Here is a 21,696-nt window from a genome sequence, read left to right as displayed (position 1 = left end):
TGAGATCTTACTACAGTCCTTAATTACAGATCAGTTATTGAGTTATTTCCTGTTGCGTATTCATATTGCGATATTTCAAATGAAGCTTTATATGTATTCATATAATATATCGTTTGGTAGAACAACTTGGCCGAAGTCACTGAATCAGAAAAGAAGCAGGAGTTTGAAGTATCTGCATGCTCAGGGTAGTTGGGAATGTCTTAGTTATGAAGAAGAATATAACAGGCTTTGTGTGTGTGGATATTTCTCCTGTCAGAATGGAGAAATTGCTATGCTGGGGGAGATCACACATCTCCAGGCCATTATCGATGACCTCACTGTGCTGACCACTGATCCCCACAAACTGCCACCCGCCAGCGAGCAGGTACACTCATACAGTGCCATTCAGCCATTCTCTCTAAATACTAAGAATAATAATAATAAAAGTGAAAATAATGAATGAGAAGTTTATGGGTAATTTTTTATATTATTACAGTATTACAGATTTCTCCATTACATTTATTACATGATATTTCTGTTATTAAAAGATTATATATTTTACTATTTTTTCCTTTTTTGCTGCTTCATTGTTTTTCATTATGTTATATTGTGAACCACAAGTGTTGACCATTACAGATCAAAAAGAAAAGTACTAGGCATTTTAATATATTTAATGGGTAAATATTTTGTGACCTTGCGTGTTTAAGGGGGTAGCAACTTCAGAATCCTGAAGATGGCAGGAGTAATTGCATTTAGGCGTGGCCAAAAACCATAGAGTGAAGGAAGTAGCTGAATCTTCAGGTGTATGGAAGAGTACGGTCATACAGGTCTACCAGCGGTGGCAGAAATCCCAGTCTACAGGAAATTCTCATCATTCTGGTCATTCTGCAGAAGTCAGAAAAGGCCTCTTGCATGCAGCTCTGCTCAATATGATGAAAATGTGCAGTTCCCTGTGGAGTGTTCTTCCAGAAATTGGTGGTGGAGGACCTGCCTTAACTTCTAGAAGCAATTCCTGCCTGGAAAGCGAAGCAATTTTTATTCACAATCCGTGAAACACGCCGATGGGCCCTGTCCATCAATGTCATCTTTTAGCCACAATTCTGACAAGAATTTCCTGTAGACTGGGAATTCCGCCACTGCTGGTAGACCTGTATGACCATATGCTTCCTTTCACCTGCAGATTCAGCTACTTCCTTCACACTATGGCCCTTGGCACGCCCAAATGCAGTCACTCCTTTATGCCAGTCATTACCATCTGCTTTACAACCCATTTTCTACACATCCAACAAGTCGCTCACTGCACTGTACCTAAACTCTTCTCAATCTGTGAATCCCGTCACACACCTGCAGGTATTTATAAACTGATCATCCTCGTGCAGTGCCATCTGCAGGAGCCTGAAGTTACTAACACCTTAAACACGCAAGGTGACTCTTTTTACATCCGGGGAGCCCCTTATGGTGGTGTTTTAGGAGCACTTTGCTTAAGATAAGCATCTAAAAGTAGGCTGTTATGCTCCAACTACTCAGACACTCACTACATCACCCTCAGGAAAGACCACATGGTTGTCAACATCACGTCAGATAGCGTGTGAGCGTCTGCTGTTTCGGGCTGGATTCGTTGCAGGATTGGATCAGATTCCCTCTTTTTCCCTCTGATATTTGAGCTAGCATTTTTGCTGGTACTGCTGGTAACACGTATAGCTGGCATTTCTAGATACAGTACGTCTACTTCATCCACGAAGTCTAAACTAAGCTGGTGGTTTATAAGCTTGAACTACCTGTTCCTTTACAGGAGTTTCTACTAAGAGAGCTCCTGAGTAAGCCTAAAAAAGCAAATATCAGGCTGAAACACATACAGTTAAGGCAAGAAGGACATTATTCTTATTCCCTCTCTCTCTCCCTCTCTCTCTCTCTCTCTCTCTCTCTCTCTCGCTCTCTGTCTCTTTCTCACTTTCCCTCAGGTGATAAAAGACCTGAAGGGGTCGGACTACAGCTGGTCCTACCAGACCCCTCCTTCCTCCCCCAGCAGCTCTGGCTCCAGAAAAAGCAGCATGTGCAGGTGAGAGAGTGAGATTGAGTGAAAGACAGAGAGAAAGAGAGAGAGAGAGAGAAAGATAAAAGGAGAGAGAGAGAGAGAGAGAGGTCATTCTCTCTAATTATTTGCAGTGTGACTGTTGTGTATTTATATCTCTTTTGATGGCGCTGTGTGTATGTGTGTGTGTGGGTGTGTGAGGGGATTTCTGCTAAAGTGGCGCTTGCATGTCTGCCTACCTGCTGCTCCGGCCCACACACTGCGCTCCCTCTGTCTTTGTATTTCTGAAGCACGTTGACATGTCAGTGTGTGATCCTGTGCCTGTCTTTGTGCCCATAACAACCCCGACGTGCATTAATGACCCAGCATGAGTGAAGCTCTCCGGACATATCAAACCATAGTTACGTGTGAGGGCTTGTTGCTGAGCGTTGGGCCTTTCCAAATTAGGTGTAATAGTATGTTGCAGGGAGTCTGCTGCGGGTTACACCTGTTGGCTTTTAGACACATTGTTGTGCCACTATGACACTATGAGGCTTTAGTGAATGCAATGCAGCCAATCAGATACGTGTCATTTACATAGATCAGTCTTAAGAGTACAGAAACAGAAAAACACGTTTAACCCTTCGCAAGTACGTCCTGGCCACCTGTAATGGTCCGTTCAGAGTGAGTTCCTATTCTGTGACTTCTGCACTACTTCCTGTGGCATTTTTGGGATGCGCTGTATGTTGTGGGAAGACTGATTAGTAGACTAGTGATTTGATTGCACTGATTTATGCGTCATGTTCGGAGCTGAACGTTCAGTATGACACAGATGGGGCCGTACTTGTGAAAGGGTTAAGCGTAAACAACAAAAATAGATTTAAATAAACAGTACTCTAAAAAAGGTACATGTGAAACATAGAATAAAAGAAAAAGTGTTATTTGTGTTAATTGTGAATTTTGAGAACCACTTTCTTCAATTATTCTTACTGTATCTGTTTACCTGCATCTGTTCAGGAGTTTTTACAAGTATTTACAAGTATCTTTTTGCTGAGATAAGTGGTTTTAAATAAACTGCTAAATAAATAAACTAAATAAATAAAAAAGAAACTCATTATTCAATGGGTTAAACTTTTTCACAGTTCCCTATTTATTAAAAAAAGTATTATTAGAAATTTATAAAATAAACATATTATCAGAAATATTGATTTACAAAACATTTACAATATGTTTCTGTTACTTTAAAAAACCCACAATATGTGTTTGTTGAACTGAGAATAAAATTAACATAATTTATTTCTTACCCCTGATGCAGTCAGTCAATCAAGACATGTTTACTATGTCATATGTGCTTCTTTAATTTACAACAGGACATGCTAGGCTAACCTTGCTATCAAACACTGGGCTTGGACTGTCACCGATCATATCTTGAATATATGCCAAATCTTAATTTATTTGCTTTTTATAAACTTGATCTTCTAAGAAATTAGTAAAAACTACATGGATACATGGAAACATTGATTCTACACGTTCAATAAACTACATTATGCTGTGCGGAATGATACCATACACTGTGCTAAGGCATCAGATTCAAAACCTTGACGCTGGCCTACAAAGCCAAGAACGGACCAGCCCCTCCGTACTTGATGACAGTGGTCAAAAGCCGATCTGCACCAAGAGCCTTCCGAGCTTCAAGTACGGCTCGGCTCGACCCGCTATCCTTCAAAATCCGCGGAAGACAAGCGTCCAGGCTTTTTTCTGTCCTGCACCGAAGTGGTGGAACGAGCTTCCCCTGGGTGTCCAAATGGCAGAATCGCTCGCTGTCTTCAAACCCAGACTGAAGACCCACCTCTTCCGAGAATACTTGGGCTAATAGTAGAGTACTATGGTCACCTTATTGACTTGTGCTTAGTAATGTCTAAACTTAGAGTATCTTTGAACTATTAGTCTATTCTAACTAGCTGAGGTTTTTCTTGGGTAAATAGCAAAGCACTTTTGTAAGTCGCTCTGGATAAGAGCGTCTGCTAAATGCCGTAAATGTAAATGTAAATGAGGTGAAAGTGGTTGCGATTACTTAGAATGCTTGATTTAAAGAATGGATGCATTTTGAATGGGTTCAGAGACATTTCTAAGCATGTGTTTTAAAGGAATGAGTTTGGTGACAGTCTAAGTCCAGTGTTTTCTAGCTATGTTAGCCTAGCATCTCCAATTCTAAAGTAATGAAGCAGACATCAGGCACAAAACTGATCTAGGCTGATTGACTGCATATGGGATCAGCGATAAATCATGTCACTTTAATTTTTCATCAAACTATTCCTTTAAGAGACCAAAAATAATCAGCAAATTTAATAAAAATATAGATACCGATGTCAGGTTAAAAAATGGATGCGTCAGAAGGCCCATTCGTAAAGCACTGGAAGCTTTCCAGCCAGCTGTGCTCTGTGAATATACTGTGGTATGAGTGTGTGTGTGTGTGTGTGTGTTTGTGTGTGAGTGATGTGTTAGCAGCCTTGCATGAAGGCAGGGGTGTGTCGATGTAGGGACTATTGAGACGGGTCACTGTGGACACGCCCCGTGCTCTCCATGCCAGGCCCCCTGCGCTATACAGTGTCAGCCCATGCCTGGATGTCTCTCGTTCTCACACTCTCTCCAACCTGTGTCTTCCATTTGCCTCTCCCTCCTGCCCCAAAACACCCTCTTCATCACCCTCCTCTTCATCCCCCCAACTTTACTGCCTCCACCTCCTCCACCACATCCTTGCGACTTGTATCCATCCATTGATTTCGACCATTCTTTTCTTTCTCAATGACATAAACCTACATCCCCCTTTTAAATGACCTGAACCTTCTTTTCTATCACCTCCATCTCTATTATTCCATTTGACTGCCTTACCTTCATTCCTAACACTTACTCACTTTCTCCTCATCAACATCTCCATGTTCCTTTATGTTCTCAACCTTATAAAACCCTCTTCAATGTCATCTGTTCCCTCCACACCCCTCTTTGTCTTCGTATCCGTCATTCATGCATTTTGACACACATCCCTTGTTCATCACCGCCATCTTCCCACCCTCAACCCCTTTACTCCCTTATACCCCTCACACCCTCACACCCTCCATGTCCTCCTCGTCCTCCTCCTGGCCCTGCAGCAGTGTGAACAGCGCCCACAGTAGCGCCTCTCGCTCCTCGGGAGGCTCTCAGACTCACTCACCCAGTTCGTCCTGTCGCTACCGCAGCCTGGCCCAGCCACCACCAGGGGGCGCTCACCGCCTCAGCAGCGTCTCCTCACACGACTCTGGCTTCATCTCTCAGGACGCCAACGTCTACTCCAAGCCCCCCTCACCCATGCCCTCGGACATCACCAGCCAGGTACGCTATAAGAGATTAAGCCTTAATCTTCCGTGGAAAACTCCATTCAGACTGCAGGATAGTACAAGACTAGACTTAATCTGTGTCCAGGAGACTAACACCTAGATGTCTCTAGAAGTGTGTAGACACCTGATCATCCAGTGTTTCTTCACTGAATGATCTCCAACTCATCCCAAGGGTACTAGATGGAGCTCTGGAGAACATAGTCCCTCTACTCCACGGCCCGCTGCTGGCGTGCACTATATACAACCTCCTGACCTCACTAATGCTTTGGAGTGTCACCTGTAGAAAACCTTCTTCCCTGGACAGTAGAGACACTGTTACTCCAACAAAATCAGGATAAACTCTTTTTAATACCCTTCATAATTAAAACAATGCATGGGCAGGTGTCCCAATACTTTTGTCCATGTGGTGTACAATATGTGCAACATATATATTTTATAATATTCTGCCTTTTGATGAATACCCAGTGTCTGGGCTATACAGAATTAAGATTTTCTGTGACAGTGTTCTCTTGCTCTGTACTGTAGAAGTCATCAAGTTCAGCTTCCTCAGAGGCCTCTGAAACGTGTCAGTCAGTGAGTGAATGCAGCTCTCCTACGACGGTAAGTATAGACACACACAGACAAACTCCTCCTCTCCCACAGAAAGCGGCATGGACGAAAGGCCTCATTTTAACCATGTTAGCATGCCTTATTGAAAAAGCATTGTACATCCGTGATGTGGCGTATTGATATGACAGCTTGAATGTTTGTCTTTTACTGGTCTTATGAAAATGCATTACTCACATCTAAATTAACCACTGTTAACACTTCATGTACATTAGGGCTGCAACTAACAAGTACTTCTATGACTGATAGATCTATTGATTAGTATTCAAGTAGGCAGCTAATCAAATCACCGTGCCCTCTGCCGTTTTCTCTCACTTTGCCCTAATCTCAAACATGGCATCAAAATTCTGGGCTACAAGCAGTTTCTCATTTTATAGTGCAGGGTACCAGTTAGGGATGGGAATCTCTAGGCACCTCACGATTACAATTACCCACCCAGCACCAGACGTCATATGGACATTGTTTTAAGGGCTAAATCTGGTTGGCCCATGATGGACAATATTTAATTAGCTCAAAAAGACATTTGATGACTGTAGTTCGTCTGATTTGGTCCACATTTAGCTCAAAGGGGACTGCGTATAGCCCTAATATATCCATGAAAAAAATGGCACATAATTAATTAATGTAATCACTGCTGGTCGAAAAACATAATATATTGATGCTAGCTTTTAATCCAGTGGGTGCCAGTCAGATTTCCTGCTCATCCGTCTTGTGTCTCCGTAATGTTTACGCCAGAGATTGTCTTAGTTTTGCATTCCTGCACTTCCAAATTTCCGCCTTTCGCGTTCCATCAACATTATGTTATTAATGAACATTCAATTTTTGATTCAGTCCATTTCCGTGTCACCGCCCCCCCCCCCCAAGCCATAGTGGTATGTCATCAACATTATAGATCAAAAACAGGCACTTTTGAAAGCAGTTACACTTACAGGAGCACTCCAGGGGCTCCCGGGCGGTGCAACTGTCTAAGCGTTTGTCCTATTATCAGGAGACTGCTGGTTGGCACTTTAGAAGTCCCTGGCTGGAAGTCCCAGAGAGAACAACAGGCCCTCCCTCTCCCCCATCACTCAGCACAATGCAAAATTGGCAGTGTTCTCCTTCAAGCGTGTTGAGCTTTCCAATGGCGTTGCATTAGCAGTTGTTCAGAAAGATGCAGTGGCTCTTCTTCTGACTTGATCTGACACATGCTAGGCTTTACATTTCCAGCACTGTTTTAATGGGGGAGTCCTGAATACTGAATGTTAGTTGGAAATGGTACTCTAGACATTGCCTCATACAGCTGTGGGCCAATATTCTAGAGCAGGGCTGCTCAGTCCTGGTCCTGGAGATCTACCACCCTGAAGAGTTCAGATCCAACATAGCTGACTCTAATGTTCAGTTGCTCCTGAAGGCCTTCATAATCTGGATCAGGTGTGTTAGATTTGGGGTGGAGCTAAACTCTAAACTCTGCAGGGTGGCAGATCTTCAGGACCAGGATTGAGCAGCCCTGTTCTAGAGTCTCTAGTTTAGTCTAGATCCTTCTTTAAAGACCAGGAAACACCACTTTTGATGTAGTTGGCTTCAAGCCGCTTCAAGCCAACAATACATACTTAATATTTACACATCAAACAGCAACTTTAAACATCAAAGTTTTACCATATTTCATAATCAATAATCAACCAGTAATCATTTTTTTTGATCAGTTGTTGCAGTCCTAATGTAAATGCAGTAAATACATAGAGGTGTATGTATCCATTCCACTGGTGTACTGATGACGGCTGAATGTCTGTATTTCACTGGTGTGTAATTGTGGATGGGTTATGGCACAGTATGAGGCACGAGTGGACTCTCTCATAGCCCTCACTCTTCCCTCCGCTCATCTGCGCTGTGCTCTCCGCCCTTTTGACCTCCGTAGCCGTTTGCCCCTCCAGTGAGGCAGCCGCCCCTCCGGTCCTGGGTCACGAGGGGGGCGGAGGTCTCTGGCTACTCTGACCATCTCGATCTTGTCTCTCCGTTCCGCAGTTTGGCTCGTCCTTCGCTACCTTCCGCCCTGCTCTCTCTCACACTGGCTCCATCAGGCCTTTCTCTGTCATACTTCCTGCGTCCCCACCCTATAACCGCTCCCCCGGATCCAACACTTCCTCTCCCACATCAAAGGTTCCTTGCTGGAAGGTTTGTTCCCATGGGCACTTTTTCTTTGCAGAGATTTTGCTTTATTTTGATTTTTTTATTTTATTTTATTTTTTTTATTATTTTGCTGTGGCTGTGTGTCTATCTGTCTGTCAGTGTGTGTGTGTGTCTGTTAATTTCGCTTGTCCTTACTGATGCGGATTTGCAGTTGTCCTGCTTTAATTTCATTTCCTGCTTAACTTCATTCATTACCTCATTTTGCTCCTTAACACCAACCTTTTCTGTTTTCCCGGTTTCAAATCTCTGCCTTAGAGATTTGCTAAACTGAGCAGGCCGATGATGGTACCTGTTAGTAGTCCTTTCTGAGCCCAGTGGACTCAGAATGACACTTAACAGTGTATTGGCCAGTGCTAAAAGCACGTAGTTCTGACATTTGCAAGAATAAGGACGCTCAAACTGCTGGATAGTGGGCAGGTCTCCCCTCTCGGCCGAGAGAGAGCAAATGCTGTTAATTATTTAGACCTGCAATGACCCCGCCCATTTCTTCAGGACTGGTCCAAGGCAGGTCCGCATGAGCAGCCGCTGGTCAACACACTCCAGAGGAGAAAGGAGCCTCTGGATAGGCTGAGGGAGTCTGAGGCATCGCCCCAATCACAGGGCTATGCTGGGGTCCCACCTGATGACCCCCAGAGGCCAAGGATGACCCCTGCTACCATAGCCGCTAAGGTAATGTTGGCGAACTGAATGTAAGTTAGACAGCCAATCACCTGTCTCGATTTTGGAAAAAGTGCATATTGGCCTTACAGATGCTAAGAATTGAAATATGGTATGATAAAAAAAGAGTGACAGGGAGAGTGCACAGATCTGGCTCATGTGGGGCTCACATGGGTGGAACGTGGGCTAGGTGGGCTCTGAAGGGGTTTGTACATGCATTTTTATTAAGATCCAGTTGGACTTTCCAAATGAGCCCCAGTGTTACAGTCCACCTTAATCTCATATGGGTCCCATCTAGGTCACAATGTGCAGTGTACAATCACTGTCCTATCACTGACCCTGGTGGGCATCCATATGTGGGACCAACATGGAACCCATAGACAAAACTTTCTGATTCCCATTTGGGCTACCCATATATTATATAATATACATTACTGTGCGTGGGTTATAAGATTGGTTAATATCACATTTTTTGGGGTTGTTGGCAGTATGTAAGTCAAGTAGCCACTCCTATCGCAGTCAAAATTACATCACTTCACCTCCCCCTATAAAATTAATCTCATCTGAATTGGACTTAAGAGTATGAAACAAGAGTGAGACACCAAAAAAGGGTGAGAGACCATGCAACAGTGAAGGGAGTGTGTGAAAACACCTTAGAAAACACACCTGGGTCTGCCGTACAGCCTACACCTGATCTGAAAGCCAGTACTTGGCCCCCACTGGGCCCCACCAGGCTTGGGTCAGCTAGCAGACCTTCTTAGCGCAGAGCTATTTAAGCCAGCTGGAGATTCTTTTGTTGAGCTAAACAGTTAAGACTCGGACCACAATGTACAAAGGTTCATTGAGGTCTATGGTATTTTCTCTAGTGCTCGGGGAAGTGGTTGGGTCCTACCTCTCAATTGTGAACCTGTTTGGGTCTATGTTTTTCAAGTGCTGCGTGTGTATTTGAGTGGCGCTCTGTGTGTCGCAGCATGGTGAGGAAGTGTCCCCGGCGGCCAGTGATTTGGCCATGGTTCTGACCCGAGGCCTTAGTATGGAGCAGCAGAAGAGCAGCAGAGACTCGCTTCAGTACTCCAGTGGATACAGCACTCAAACGACCACACCGTCATGCTCTGAGGACACTATCCCTTCCCAGGGTAACACCCCCCCTCCCACACACACACACACATTTCAGTGATCCTCAGCAGTCATTCGTTTTACATTTGGACAGTATCGACTGAGGCTTTCCTAGATGAGTCAGTTCATACATTATGGGATGTAGACTGGTTCAGTATGAATGTGAATAGACTTGTGGTGTCTGGGATGCGCACAGTATATCTAATTCTATTCATTTAGGCTAAAAGGCAGTGAACATACTCTTCATCTGACCATCTTCACTCCTCAACATACAGCTTATGTTCCTGTTTAAGCAGCTAAAATGCTGATCTGTGCCAATTTAGTTAGCTATCACCCTGCAGAAAAGATCATTAGAACCATTAGGATTCAAATGTGATGACTTCCCAATGGGAATTGGCTTAATGGTTACCACTGGCAGTGGGGTACCCTCAGGGCCTTCTAAGCCTTTAGAGAAGGCATAAGAATTTATAGGGATTTGAAGATACTGTCTGAAATATTTAGTTAGTTATAAATAGAATCATACATGTATTGAAAGGATGCATTTAGGATCCACTATAAAAAAGATTACATGTGGAAAAAAACGGTACACAGTCATTCACAGATCAGCCGTTAAACTATTAGGGTCCTTTACACTATCATTCCCATTTCTAAAGGAACTGGTGGCACTGGGCATGCTTTAACAGTGCCAGTGAGGCTAGCTACAGCTAGCTACAGCCTTAATCACCAGGGAGGTCAGTGTCCTTCTACAGTTATGCAGTTGATTAAGAGATAGGTCAGCAAAGTAAGCTTGGTCTGGGACTCCAGACTTCATTTTTGAGCCCTTTCTGAGGTGTCATGGGCAATGCCTATCTGATGACCCCTGTGAAGAGCTTGTGAAGGAATGTAGTGGGTGATTAGAAAATGGGTGAAGGGGATGGGCTGGTCCCCGTATGAAACCTCAAGTATTAGGTGCAGGATTTTGTCCTGGAGTATTTCACTTGCATTAAGTGGTATAAGCAGCTGCTTAGCTCTTCCCAGCCACCAGGGGAACCTGAGAAGTCCACTTTTAAAATGTGTTGAGTTATCTATAAAAAGGGGGTGTTGGTAGTGCTAGTGCTTCGTTATCGAACCGTGACAACCATTTGAATGCTTAAATCACTGGTCAATGGCCTCTTGTAGAGAGTTTGTTGTTGAATCTTTTTTTTAAGGTTCTGTATAACACCAAAAATGATTTCACTATTAGGAGACAGAAACCTTTTTGCTTAGATTGTGGAGGATCTGGGACCCTGTTCTAAGTACTGATGGTCAAAATTGACCCTGATTACATGCACAGGCTACTTCTCCAAAACATAGATGATGCTTTTCCTATTTTAGGAATTCAGACACAAGGAATTGTCACTAAAGCATAGGTTCGTTCACCAATTATTGACAATAGTCCTCTTCAGTAATGCATCCGTGTTTTTTTCCAGTGTTTCATTCCTCTCTGATCTTGCCCCCACCCCATAGGCTCTGATTACGACTGCTACTCTGTGAATGGCGACACCGAAGCTGACGGCCAGGCCGATTTCGACAAGTCCTCCACCATCCCTCGCCATAGCAACATCGCCCAGAACTATCGCCGCATGATCCAGACCAAACGTCCCGCCAGCACCGCCGGCCTCCCCAGCGGGGTGGGTGCTCAGGGTGGGCCTCCAGGTGCCAGCGGAGGAGGAGGTGGTGGAGGTGGAGGCGGTGGGGGATCAGGGACTCCAGGCACTGCCACCATCCGTCGGACGCCGTCCACCAAGCCAGGCGTGAGACGTACCCTGTCTAATGCGGGCCCTATCCCCATACGTCCACCCATAGTGCCAGTGAAGACCCCTACTGTGCCCGACTCACCAGGTGGAGCCTATCCTGGGCCTCCAGCCCGCGTGGGGAGCGAGGAGTGCGTGTTCTATGTGGCGGATGATGCCTCTCCCAGTGCCCTAGAGTATGTGAAGGCATCTCCCAAGCGCCTGAGCCTGCCCAACACAGCCTGGGGAGCGGGGGCTGTGGAGATGAGCGTGTACGGCCAGGCCGGAGAAGAGGACCAGCTGCTGGCTGCCAACCGCCACAGCCTCGTGGAAAAGATCGGCGAGCTGGTGGCCAGCGCCCACGCCCTGGGAGAAGGTCAGTTCCCCTTCCCTTCCCTCCCTGACCGGCCTCCTCCAGGGCCGGAGGGCCAGGCTGATGAGCAGGGGGGCGAGGACATGCTGGTGTCCATCCGTCGGGGCGTGCGGCTGCGCAAGACCGTCTCCAACGACCGCTCGGCGCCGCGCATTTTGTGATGGGTTCTGCGAAGGGAAACCGAGGCAAAAAAAAGAAGAAAAACAAAAACACTACACGTTGTGGACTCTGTAGAGAATGACCTATGAAAAAGAGGATAAAAAAAATCTAAATGTTTAAAGAAGTCGTTAGAATTAAACACGTGATGAAACGATAAATAACGATAAAAAAAAGTAAAAATGCTAAATAACAACAGGCTCAGGCCACTATAACTCTTTAGCGTGTCTGGACGCATGTTTGTCTTATTAACACCACCCAATCACGGCGGGATGTAGTCAGACTATAGCGAGGCGCTGGGCGGCTGAAAGGAGGAGGGACTGGGACCTCAGGGGGTCCTTTATTGAAATGAAACTTATGGGTCCTGTACAACCAACCCTCTTAACTCTGGACCCCAGGAATCAGTGCTGGAAAAAGCTCATGTAGGGAGAGGAGGACTGGGGTGGGCAACCCCCCACCCCCAACTATATGCCCCACCCCCCACCTCCAGCTCTCTGACATTACACTGCCAGCTGAAAGCCTTGCTGATGGAGTTGTGTTACTGTGCGTTTGTCTGTTTTGCGATTGGTCAGTGTGGCTGTCAGTCAGGCTGAAGGTGAGCGGGGCTTCTGCTGCAGGTCAGCTTGTGGTTCTGTAAAGAGGGTGGGGCTTGTCTTCTGTTTGTTGTCTTAATTCTTCTGTTGTCATTTTAAGCAATTAATCGTAATCCCAGATCCTGACCCAGAAAGTTTGTGTGTGATTGTGTGTGTGGGAGTGTGTGGGCGTGTGTGTGTCAGGTGTATGTATTTTGTAGACATCAAAAAATTGCCAATATAATGTGGAGCAATAATCTTTTCTTTCTTTTTTGGTTGGTGGAAGAAGGAAGAATTTACGAGAGTAGCTTTTTTAACGTGTGGAAGGCTGTAGTTTTCGCCAGTGTAGAAGCTGACGTGGTCAGCAGACGAGCTTGAGCCTTGTCCAGCTTAGTCTTGGTCATATTATGAGGGGAGCGAGTTAAGGAGGAGGTCAGCAGACGAGCCTGAGCATTGTCCAGCTTAGTCCTGGTCATACAGTATTATGAGGGAAGTAAGGTGAAGAGGAGGTAGAGCACTTTTGAAGACAGCAGTGATAACACTGACCACAAGGTGTCACTGTGGCTGCACCGTGGGGGAAGAGGGAAGAGGCACTTACCCTGAAGGGGCGCAGAAGGTAAACAGGAAAGGCAGGATGGTGAAAAAAAGAGAAGAGAGAAAAGGAAAGTGAAGTGTGAGGGAAGGAGGTGGGGTGGTAGATGATTGGTATTTTATAAATATTTTTTTTTTACTGTTCCAATAGAATAGAGCTTTTCCATAGAATCCATAGTATCTTCTTCATGATTCATGGTGGGTTGTATCTCACCATGCTCCCGCAAGCATCAAACCACAGCCCCCCTGACTCAGCTGTATGTGCTGGAGGTGGGGCAATGAGCTAAGATGAAGGCACAGACCTGGTGGACATGTGAAGAAAAGACAGAGTCTGGGAGTCTGAGAGGGACCTGGTGTGGAAAAAGTAAAGAAGGGGATGAGATGAGGATGAGGATGAGCATGAAGAAGTAGGGAGGTAGAGAGAATGACTTCTGGCAAAAAAAAGGAAAGCAGTCCAGTTCTTTACAATGCTCACATTCCACTGCCTGATATAGAACCTAGAGCAAGTTACGAAGTCAACCACTTGAAGTGTGGCGTGGAGACACCCTGTGAGTACCCATTTTTTTGAGAAAAAAAAAAAATATATAATAATAAGCGTGAGAACAAGGATGACCATTGGTGACTCTGGACTCTGGAGTAGTGTATAGTTGGCCAAAACCCCCCACTGTTTTAGTCCTGTAGTATCTGTCCGTGAGTGACTTTCTGTGCTCCCATGATTCATTATAACCCCTGCCGTCTCGCATAGCTCTGTCGCTCGAAAATGACCACTACATGTGCGACTAAATGGACACTTAATACTTATTAATATAATTTTTTTTCTGTTGTTGTTTTGTTTGTTCATTTTGGGATTTATTTATTTTGCATAAATAGAGCACTCTGTTTTAGGAATGCCTGTAGCTAATTAAAAAAACACACACAAAAAAGGTGTACCTGCTTTGCAAGAGTATATAAGACTGTGCCAGAATGTTCCACCCTTTGCTAGGTGCGAGCAGGCAGCCTAGCCACAGTGAACCCCCTCCTCTCCCCCCTTCCCTGGCCATGAGGTCGGCCCACCGGCAACCGGAGACTCTTCCAGAAAGCACAGGTCATAACTTTGTATATATAGTGACATATATACGTACATGTACTGTAAAAGGAGGTGGACGGTAACTGTACTAGCCTCATCGCCTAAATAACAACAACTATGAAAAAAAACTACGAAAAAAAATGTCTGACACAAATCTTCTAACAGTCCTGGAGAAGAGAAAAAGAGAAAAGCAGGTCAAGTGGCACAGGATATGACAGCAATATGGCATTCAAGTTTTCTTGAAAAAAAAAAGTCTTATCAGTTTTTTTCCTCGCTGTCACACAAAAACCTTGTATCTCCATTTTTGCAGTTTTTCACGTTTTAACCCAATCCAAATCTGCCCGTTGTTCTTTAAAAATTTTTTCAACATTTAATGATGAATGGACCTATAGAAATGCTCCAGAATTACTTGGAATGAATTCTTTTTCCAATGACTTCCATTGAAAGGTGCAGAGTTTTTTTTCCTTCTCCTGTAAACTTGCCGGAGATAGAAGTTTTTTGGCGTGACAGTGACGGAGACTTGTATGACGTTTCTTCAATGTGCAGCGTGCCAATTCAATATGGTCTCGGGTTTCCTTTCACGCCTAATCTGCCCTGACATTTCGCACTGGCTTTCAAACAAGTCAGTGCAAGGAGCGAGAAGAAAGGCCCAGAAGCTGAAGGCATGAATTTAAGAGATAGGCCCAGGCACCGGAAAGACCGGTACAGAGGGCATACGTATATATTGCAGCAGAATGATTGAGACATGCGGCCAGTAATGGGAAATGACTGGGTGGGATTGGAAGTAGCGGGAGAAAGAAGAAGAAGTGTTGAACATCACTGTGGGAGGGAAGCTAATGTTCATCTCAAACCAGGAGCACAGCTCTGCACAGTTTTTCTGCACAGTGTTTTCTCTGTGTAACTGATTGGGTCTGATCTGTCCATGTTCTGCTCACAAAATGGAGCTATGACATAGGATTGTCATCACCGTGATGACATTTTCATACCCTGCCACCTTCTAATCTTCTCAGTCTTCTTGAGTCCCCACCTCTGTTCATCAAGGGGGATTCATCATGCTAAAGGCATGGGTTCTTTCATAGCTATTGTTGCAAGGTTGGACAAGCTTTTTTGAACATTGAGAAAAACCCACATGCTTGTTGTGAGCGTGACCCACTCACAGCTAAGCTTCAAGTCATGGACAGATACCCAGATAACCTCTTAAAGAATTTGCTGGTACAGCCCAGTTCACAGGTTCAATAGCAATGGGAGGCCGTCTTGATCCCAAGACAGCAAAGCATCTCCTAAACTATGATACTGCCACCCCCATGCTTCACGGTTGGGATGAAGCTCTTATACTGAAGTGCAGTGTTTGATTTTCACCAAATCAGACAGCTTCAGCTCTAAACAAAGTGTTCTAGGCTGAATGTCCAGCCTGGCAGGAGATGCTATGAATGAACACATTGGTGAACAGAGTGTGAAGAGGTCGGTTTACCTGACGACCAGGTGTGTTAAAACAGGAGAAACTCCAAAACTGTGGAGTGCTATGAACCTCCAGCTTCGACACTCTTCCCTTAAACTGATGTCTGTCTTGATGTGCTTTTTTTGGTTTAACCGTTTTAGGCTCATCTGTTGGTAACCAAGAGCAAAGAAAACAAGATCAGTAGCCATATTTCCAACTCTCTCAACTCTCCAACTCTCTCAAGCACAGTTCATGCAAGCTTATAAAAGTTTACAAAAACATGAAATTATGCAACAAAACCATATTGCTTGCATTTCCTATATGACACAACTAAAACAGACAAGCATCTCAGCATTTTAGCACAAGCCAGCTAGTATAGAATTACTTGAGACTTGTACAACTATATATATATATATATATATATATATATATATATATATATATATATATATATATATATATATATATATATATACAGCTCTGGAAAGAATAAAGAGACCACTTAATTTTTTTTCTTCTTACATTTACATCTCTACATGTACGTCAGCTATTTTATTCCAGGCATTTCATCAAACAAACCTTACCTAAATTTGCAGACTATGAAAATCACCCAACAGCAATGTAATTGGCAGTCGAGGTTATTTCATAATTTCGTTATTTCGTAGTGACTTTTGAATGCTCTCAAAGTTCAAATATTAGTGCTGTGTTTAAATTTCAATAATAACTTCTTTGCATTATAATTATAATCATTTATTTGCATTATTTAAGCAGTTGTCATTTCTGCAAATAAATGCTCTAAATACCAATATTTGTATTTGGAATTTAGGGGAAATGTTGTCCATGGTTTATGAAAACCAACGCAAATGCTTCCCTAAACACATTGCCCATAAAACTGATAACGTAGGGTGGTCTCATAAATTCTTCCAGAGCTGTATATATAAGCAATGCCATGCAAAAAGTAAAATGTGCTGTATTAAAGGAATACTGTCGCCGGGAGATGTGTCAAAATTGTTGTTTACAATAACCAACATATGTTGGCAAATTGGCTAATGCAAATTTGCATATATTATCATCAACAAGTAGTAACTCTGCGAAACTGCAGCAAAACCAGCCTATAGCCGACTTCAGTGTTGAAATCTTAGGTATCCGTCGGAACGGAAACACACAGCTAACATCATATCAATCAGTGTGAGTGTGTGCCGTTTCCAGGCTAGATCTGTTATAGGACTGAATCGGAGTAGCTCTTTTTTTCCTAATGATATCCGATTTGGCACTTTCTACTGTTATCAGCCCCCTATCAATAACCACTGGTATCAATATGCCTCTCTATTATAATATTGCTTCAGGTCTCCATATTATCCATTCTTTTCCAAGCACAGGGACACCCTGGAGGAAGTATTCCTTTAAAATGGCACTTACTAATAGATACACTGACAGATCCCATATGGATAGAAGCATAGCACTCTGTCTTAGCGCTTGCATGCAACTGTCTGTTGAGTCGAACCTGGATCAGAAGGTTTGGGGCATCGTTATTCCAACAAATTGGATGGAAACCTGGCTACTGTCACTTTTGCGCAAAGTCCTCAAGTCGGTGAACTCACACAAGCACAAACACATTCACACAGAGCTGTACCCTTTCTCTTGGTACTCAGGTGAAGAGGTGACACACTGTCTGTCTCTCTTTCCTCTCTGACATACCTTTGCCATGTTTTGTATCGTTTACCATTTCAGTCATATTCCTGATGTTGCATGCTTGTTAAAAATTCCTGCGATATGCATTATTCATGCTCTGCCTTATTATAAGCCAACCATTCGAATGCCAGATTTCGTGCCAGAAGTGTGACGGCGATTTCCTCAAAAACGGCACTGCGCCTGTATCCTGTGAAGCCGGCGCGAGGGAGCGTGAGAGTGATGCAGTCTCCCTAAGAAAGGCTAATGTTGCTAATGAAAATGCTCTCATTAATATTAATGTTTACACGCTGAAGAATTTGTTCTCGCCTCCTTTCATAAGTGTGCTCCTACTGTGCTAGCTGAAGTTTGCATAACTTTAGAGCAGCTTAGACAGTTGTAGGAGGAATGGGGGATTCTGTGAGGGACTTTATATGTGCGCTCTCCCCTGCTGGTCAGAAGTCACCCGAAAGCATTTTTTCTGTACACTGACGAGAGTGCGGGCGTTTATTTTGCCTCTGTAACGTTTCAGATATCTTGCCTTTTCTTTGCTACTCCATTAGAAGCATTAGAAACAGCTCACTATGCCTTGGATACAAACATTGCAGCTCATTGGCAGCTTTGACTAGCAAGACGAGCATATTCATTTCCATGAGCCTGTAACTGTGTAGGCTTGCTATACTAGTTGGCTAGCCTGATGATGATGGCGACGGCGACATCTTTCTTTTAGGGCTGGCCTGAATAGTTTGAACACTCAGTTATTTATTTTTGATTTTTTTTAATTGGGTATGCAGAAGCCAAACTGAAATGTAGCCTATGCCACAATATATATATTTTTAATAGACCATTATTAATTCTTAATGTAAGGAAGCAGGGGGTGTCCATGTTTTTCCCCTCAGATGGCTATGAATCGCACCACAAGCAGGAATTGACACTAAAAGAGCAAAGACAGCTAACAGATCACCAACGTAGAGCACTTTCAGTTATTAGACAATAAGAAAACTGTGCAGATATAGCCTGGTTATACCATTAAGCATCTTGTATATAAGCAAATATGTATATATAAAGTGATTTGTATCCAATAACGCTTAGGTTACATACCTTACAAGCCTGTTAGCATCAGAAGGTAAACGTGGCTGCATTCCAACAGTGTACTATGCACTAATAATATAAGGTATATACTATATACTGACTTTAATAGCACAGGTTTGGCAAGTTAGCACACAAAAGATTAATGCACATACCTGTTTTGCGCGCACAGGAACTGAGGTAGCGCTGCTGTGCCAACATGCGTCACTGTAGGCCAATAATAGGCCAATTATTCCAATAATTGTTCCAGGCGTGAGTAGCCTCGCCCTTTATGTTTCACATTGCATTGTGGGATAATAAAAAATCCAGATTTTGCAGAATTCCGGTTCTGAGGATGCATCTTGGATATTTGAGTATACTTTATAACTTTAGCACTTTTATCTGTACTACATACTTCATACTCTAAAACTAGCTAGTGTTAGTAATTTGTACCCGATTGGGACGCACCCAGTAGCTGCGTTGCAAAGCCTAGGACTGTCCCATGAAAACTCCGTCTTAGTAGCCTATTGGTCACACAAATGGAACAGTCCCAATAGGCTGTGTAGTGAGACTTGTGAGCCTTGTCATTTCATCACAAAAAAATGTATAATAATTATAAAAAATTAAATCTTTAAACCAGTTCTGCTCGGGAGGTTTTGTTTTCCACTGTTTTCGTGGTGCTGTTTCTAACCATATCTAAGCGAGGGCTGGGAAGATTACATCAGTTAATTCTTAATGTAAGGAAGCAGGGGAGTGTCCATGTTTCAACCTCAGAGCATTACAAATCGTACCACTTTCCAAGCAGGAATTAAAATGAACTGTATCTAAGCAAAGGCTGGGAAGGATACATCAGTTGCGTCCTCCAAAACACTCTGAAGATAGGCGGCCTTTTTGGGCTGTATACAATGGGTCCTTCACTTTGGAACAGCCTTCTGTGATGTAGCGTCAGAGAAATGCAGCCTACTTTGGCTTTGTTCGCGGCTAATTTCAGTTCATTCGTGCTACCACCAGTATACATTGTCGCCACCTACTAATACCTTACCTACAATTATGGCTAATTGTGAAATATGAGTATTATTAAAAGTGGTTTAAAGAGTAAGTATCCAGATACTTCTTTGAAAACACTAAGTAACATGCTGTTCGGGCCAGCCCTAGTTAATGTAGATACTGTACATGCTAGCATGGTTGTAACATTCTGGACATTAGGTAGTAGCTCCAAGACTCCAACTAATTTGCTTTTTGAGTTTTCACAATGCCTTTTGACTTTGTGTTTGTTCTTTCTTAATGACTAAAAGAATCCATAAAATCGTATTTCACAGCCTTTAGCAGTAATTGCTAATATAATTGCATCATCTCCAGCTCCAAACTCAGCCCCATACAGATGCTCGTACTTTCATATTACTTCCATTTTGGGTGTATAACGATTTTTCACCGTGGAGAACGGGGTAAAATAAAAAAACGGGAGCTGAAAATAACCCAATTACTATACAGCGGAGACCCTTCATAAGAACTGCAGTTTTGTTTATTGCTAAATGAAAATGCCTATTGATGCAATTTGCCACTTATTTAGTCTGAAAACAGTGCTAAATTACAAGGATGGCAAGGCGGTGGCTATTGTTCTTTGTGTTCTAATTTCAGCTACCAGGTAGCATGGGTGTAGTAAGCCCGCTTGCTGATAAGGGGCTATTTACGTTAATAAAGGAACATCAGCAAGACAGCTGGATGCCATAAGTGCTGGTAATTGTAGAAGCGTACGCCGTACACATCATCAGTCCTTTGAGCAGTGCGTCCTCAGCTTCGCCTTGTTCATCTCATTGGCCTTGCATTGTTTCTAATGTGTCTAAAAGGCAGCACTTGACTTGGCTGTGTGGATTTGGGCTCGGTTCTGCTGACGGGATTCATTCTGGCCTGAACACATGCAACACCCACTCAGTCTCACCCACACACACTCTGTTGTTCACAGAGGCCCTGAATCTCACCCAGCAGTGGAACCTCTGCTTTCTCTCTCCACATAGACACACACAGACACACACACTTCCCTCTCAGCCGAGATGGATGCTCGGCAACCTGGCGCCATGGTAACTCAGCTGAATGTCTTAACAGGCGTCACTCTGCGCTCTCTTCTCCTGCTGCACTGCAATCTCTCTCTCTCTCTCGTTTATCCTTCGGTTTGCTCACGAGCCCGAACAATAAATAAATAAATAAATAAATAAATAAATGAAGAAATAAATCAAATGAAATAATAATGTGAGCCGGCTCTTCGCTGTAGCTCTCACCCACTTTTCTTATTTTCATTCCTGTGAAAAGAAAATAATGTGCGCATTGGTTTTTGTACAAACCCTCCCCCTCCTTCCTCCAATGGAAGTCAAGTAACGCTACAGGTGCTGTCGTCTCTGTCCTCCTTCTTCTTTATCTCTTTCTCTTCTTTCACTTTAATTTATTGTGTTCTCTTTTTTTCTAAGGCTAATTTGCCTCTGTTGCTGATGACGAGTTCCTTTCCTTTTTTGTAATATTTATCCTCTTCATTTCGTTAACTTTAGTCACTGCTAATGTAACAAAACGCACTGTGATGATTCCAGTATTAATAAAAGTTGTACTTAACCTGTGTTTCTGTCTGTGTGTGTGTGTGTGTGCGCGTGTGTGTGCGTGCAGTCATTTTCTTTTGTGTCATTTAAAGTTTTGTGTGGGAGGCGAAAAAACGGCAGTGCACAGCCCTGCGAACAGAAACCACTGCAAACATAAGAAATGAGGCCTATAGATCGGCCTGTACTGCTGAAAAGCAGCTGTGGTGTAGGAGTGATCCCAGCTAACATGCTCATGTGGGGCTCACATGGGTGGAATGTGGGCTAGGTGGGTTCCAGGTGAGCATGGGCTTTTTACTAGGACCCTTTTGCGCTTACCAAACGGCCCCATCATTACAGCCCACCTTAATCTCACATGGATTCCATCTAGGTTCCAGTGTGCTGTGAACAACTCAGATAGGGGGCCATGATTAACCCCTCCTGGTCTCATCATTTGCCTGTACTGCTAAAAAGGAGTTAGTGTGAAGTGATCCCAGACTCACATGGGGCTTACATGGGTGAGGCTAGGTGGGTTCCAGGTGG

At 43.7% G+C, this 21,696-nt stretch overlaps 1 protein-coding gene across 4 annotated transcripts in view; it reads left to right on the top strand.

The window, feature by feature from the left end:
• mtss1lb (MTSS I-BAR domain containing 2b) overlaps positions 1–21,197 on the top strand; it is a 99,256-nt gene extending 78,059 nt beyond the window's left edge. Inside the window, exons 8-15 of one of the 4 annotated variants that reach the window (XM_072671718.1) lie at positions 257–364; positions 1,941–2,038; positions 5,227–5,359; positions 5,890–5,964; positions 7,972–8,121; positions 8,629–8,805; positions 9,764–9,929; positions 11,395–21,197. In XM_072671718.1, coding sequence (XP_072527819.1) covers positions 257–364; positions 1,941–2,038; positions 5,227–5,359; positions 5,890–5,964; positions 7,972–8,121; positions 8,629–8,805; positions 9,764–9,929; positions 11,395–12,194 — 1,707 coding nt within the window. In that variant the 3' untranslated portion in view covers positions 12,195–21,197. Of the gene's footprint in view, positions 1–256; positions 365–1,940; positions 2,039–5,139; positions 5,360–5,889; positions 5,965–7,971; positions 8,122–8,628; positions 8,806–9,763; positions 9,930–11,394 lie in introns of all 4 variants that reach the window. The other 3 variants (XM_072671717.1, XM_072671720.1, XM_072671719.1) reach the window with 3 other exon arrangements.
• The last annotated feature ends 499 nt before the right edge of the window (positions 21,198–21,696 follow it).

The sequence above is a fragment of the Salminus brasiliensis genome, chromosome 25, assembly GCF_030463535.1.
Source record: "Salminus brasiliensis chromosome 25, fSalBra1.hap2, whole genome shotgun sequence".
Lineage (NCBI taxonomy): Eukaryota > Metazoa > Chordata > Actinopteri > Characiformes > Bryconidae > Salminus > Salminus brasiliensis.
The sequence above is the reverse complement of the archived record's forward strand: the minus strand, read 5'-3'. Positions and strand labels throughout refer to the sequence as shown.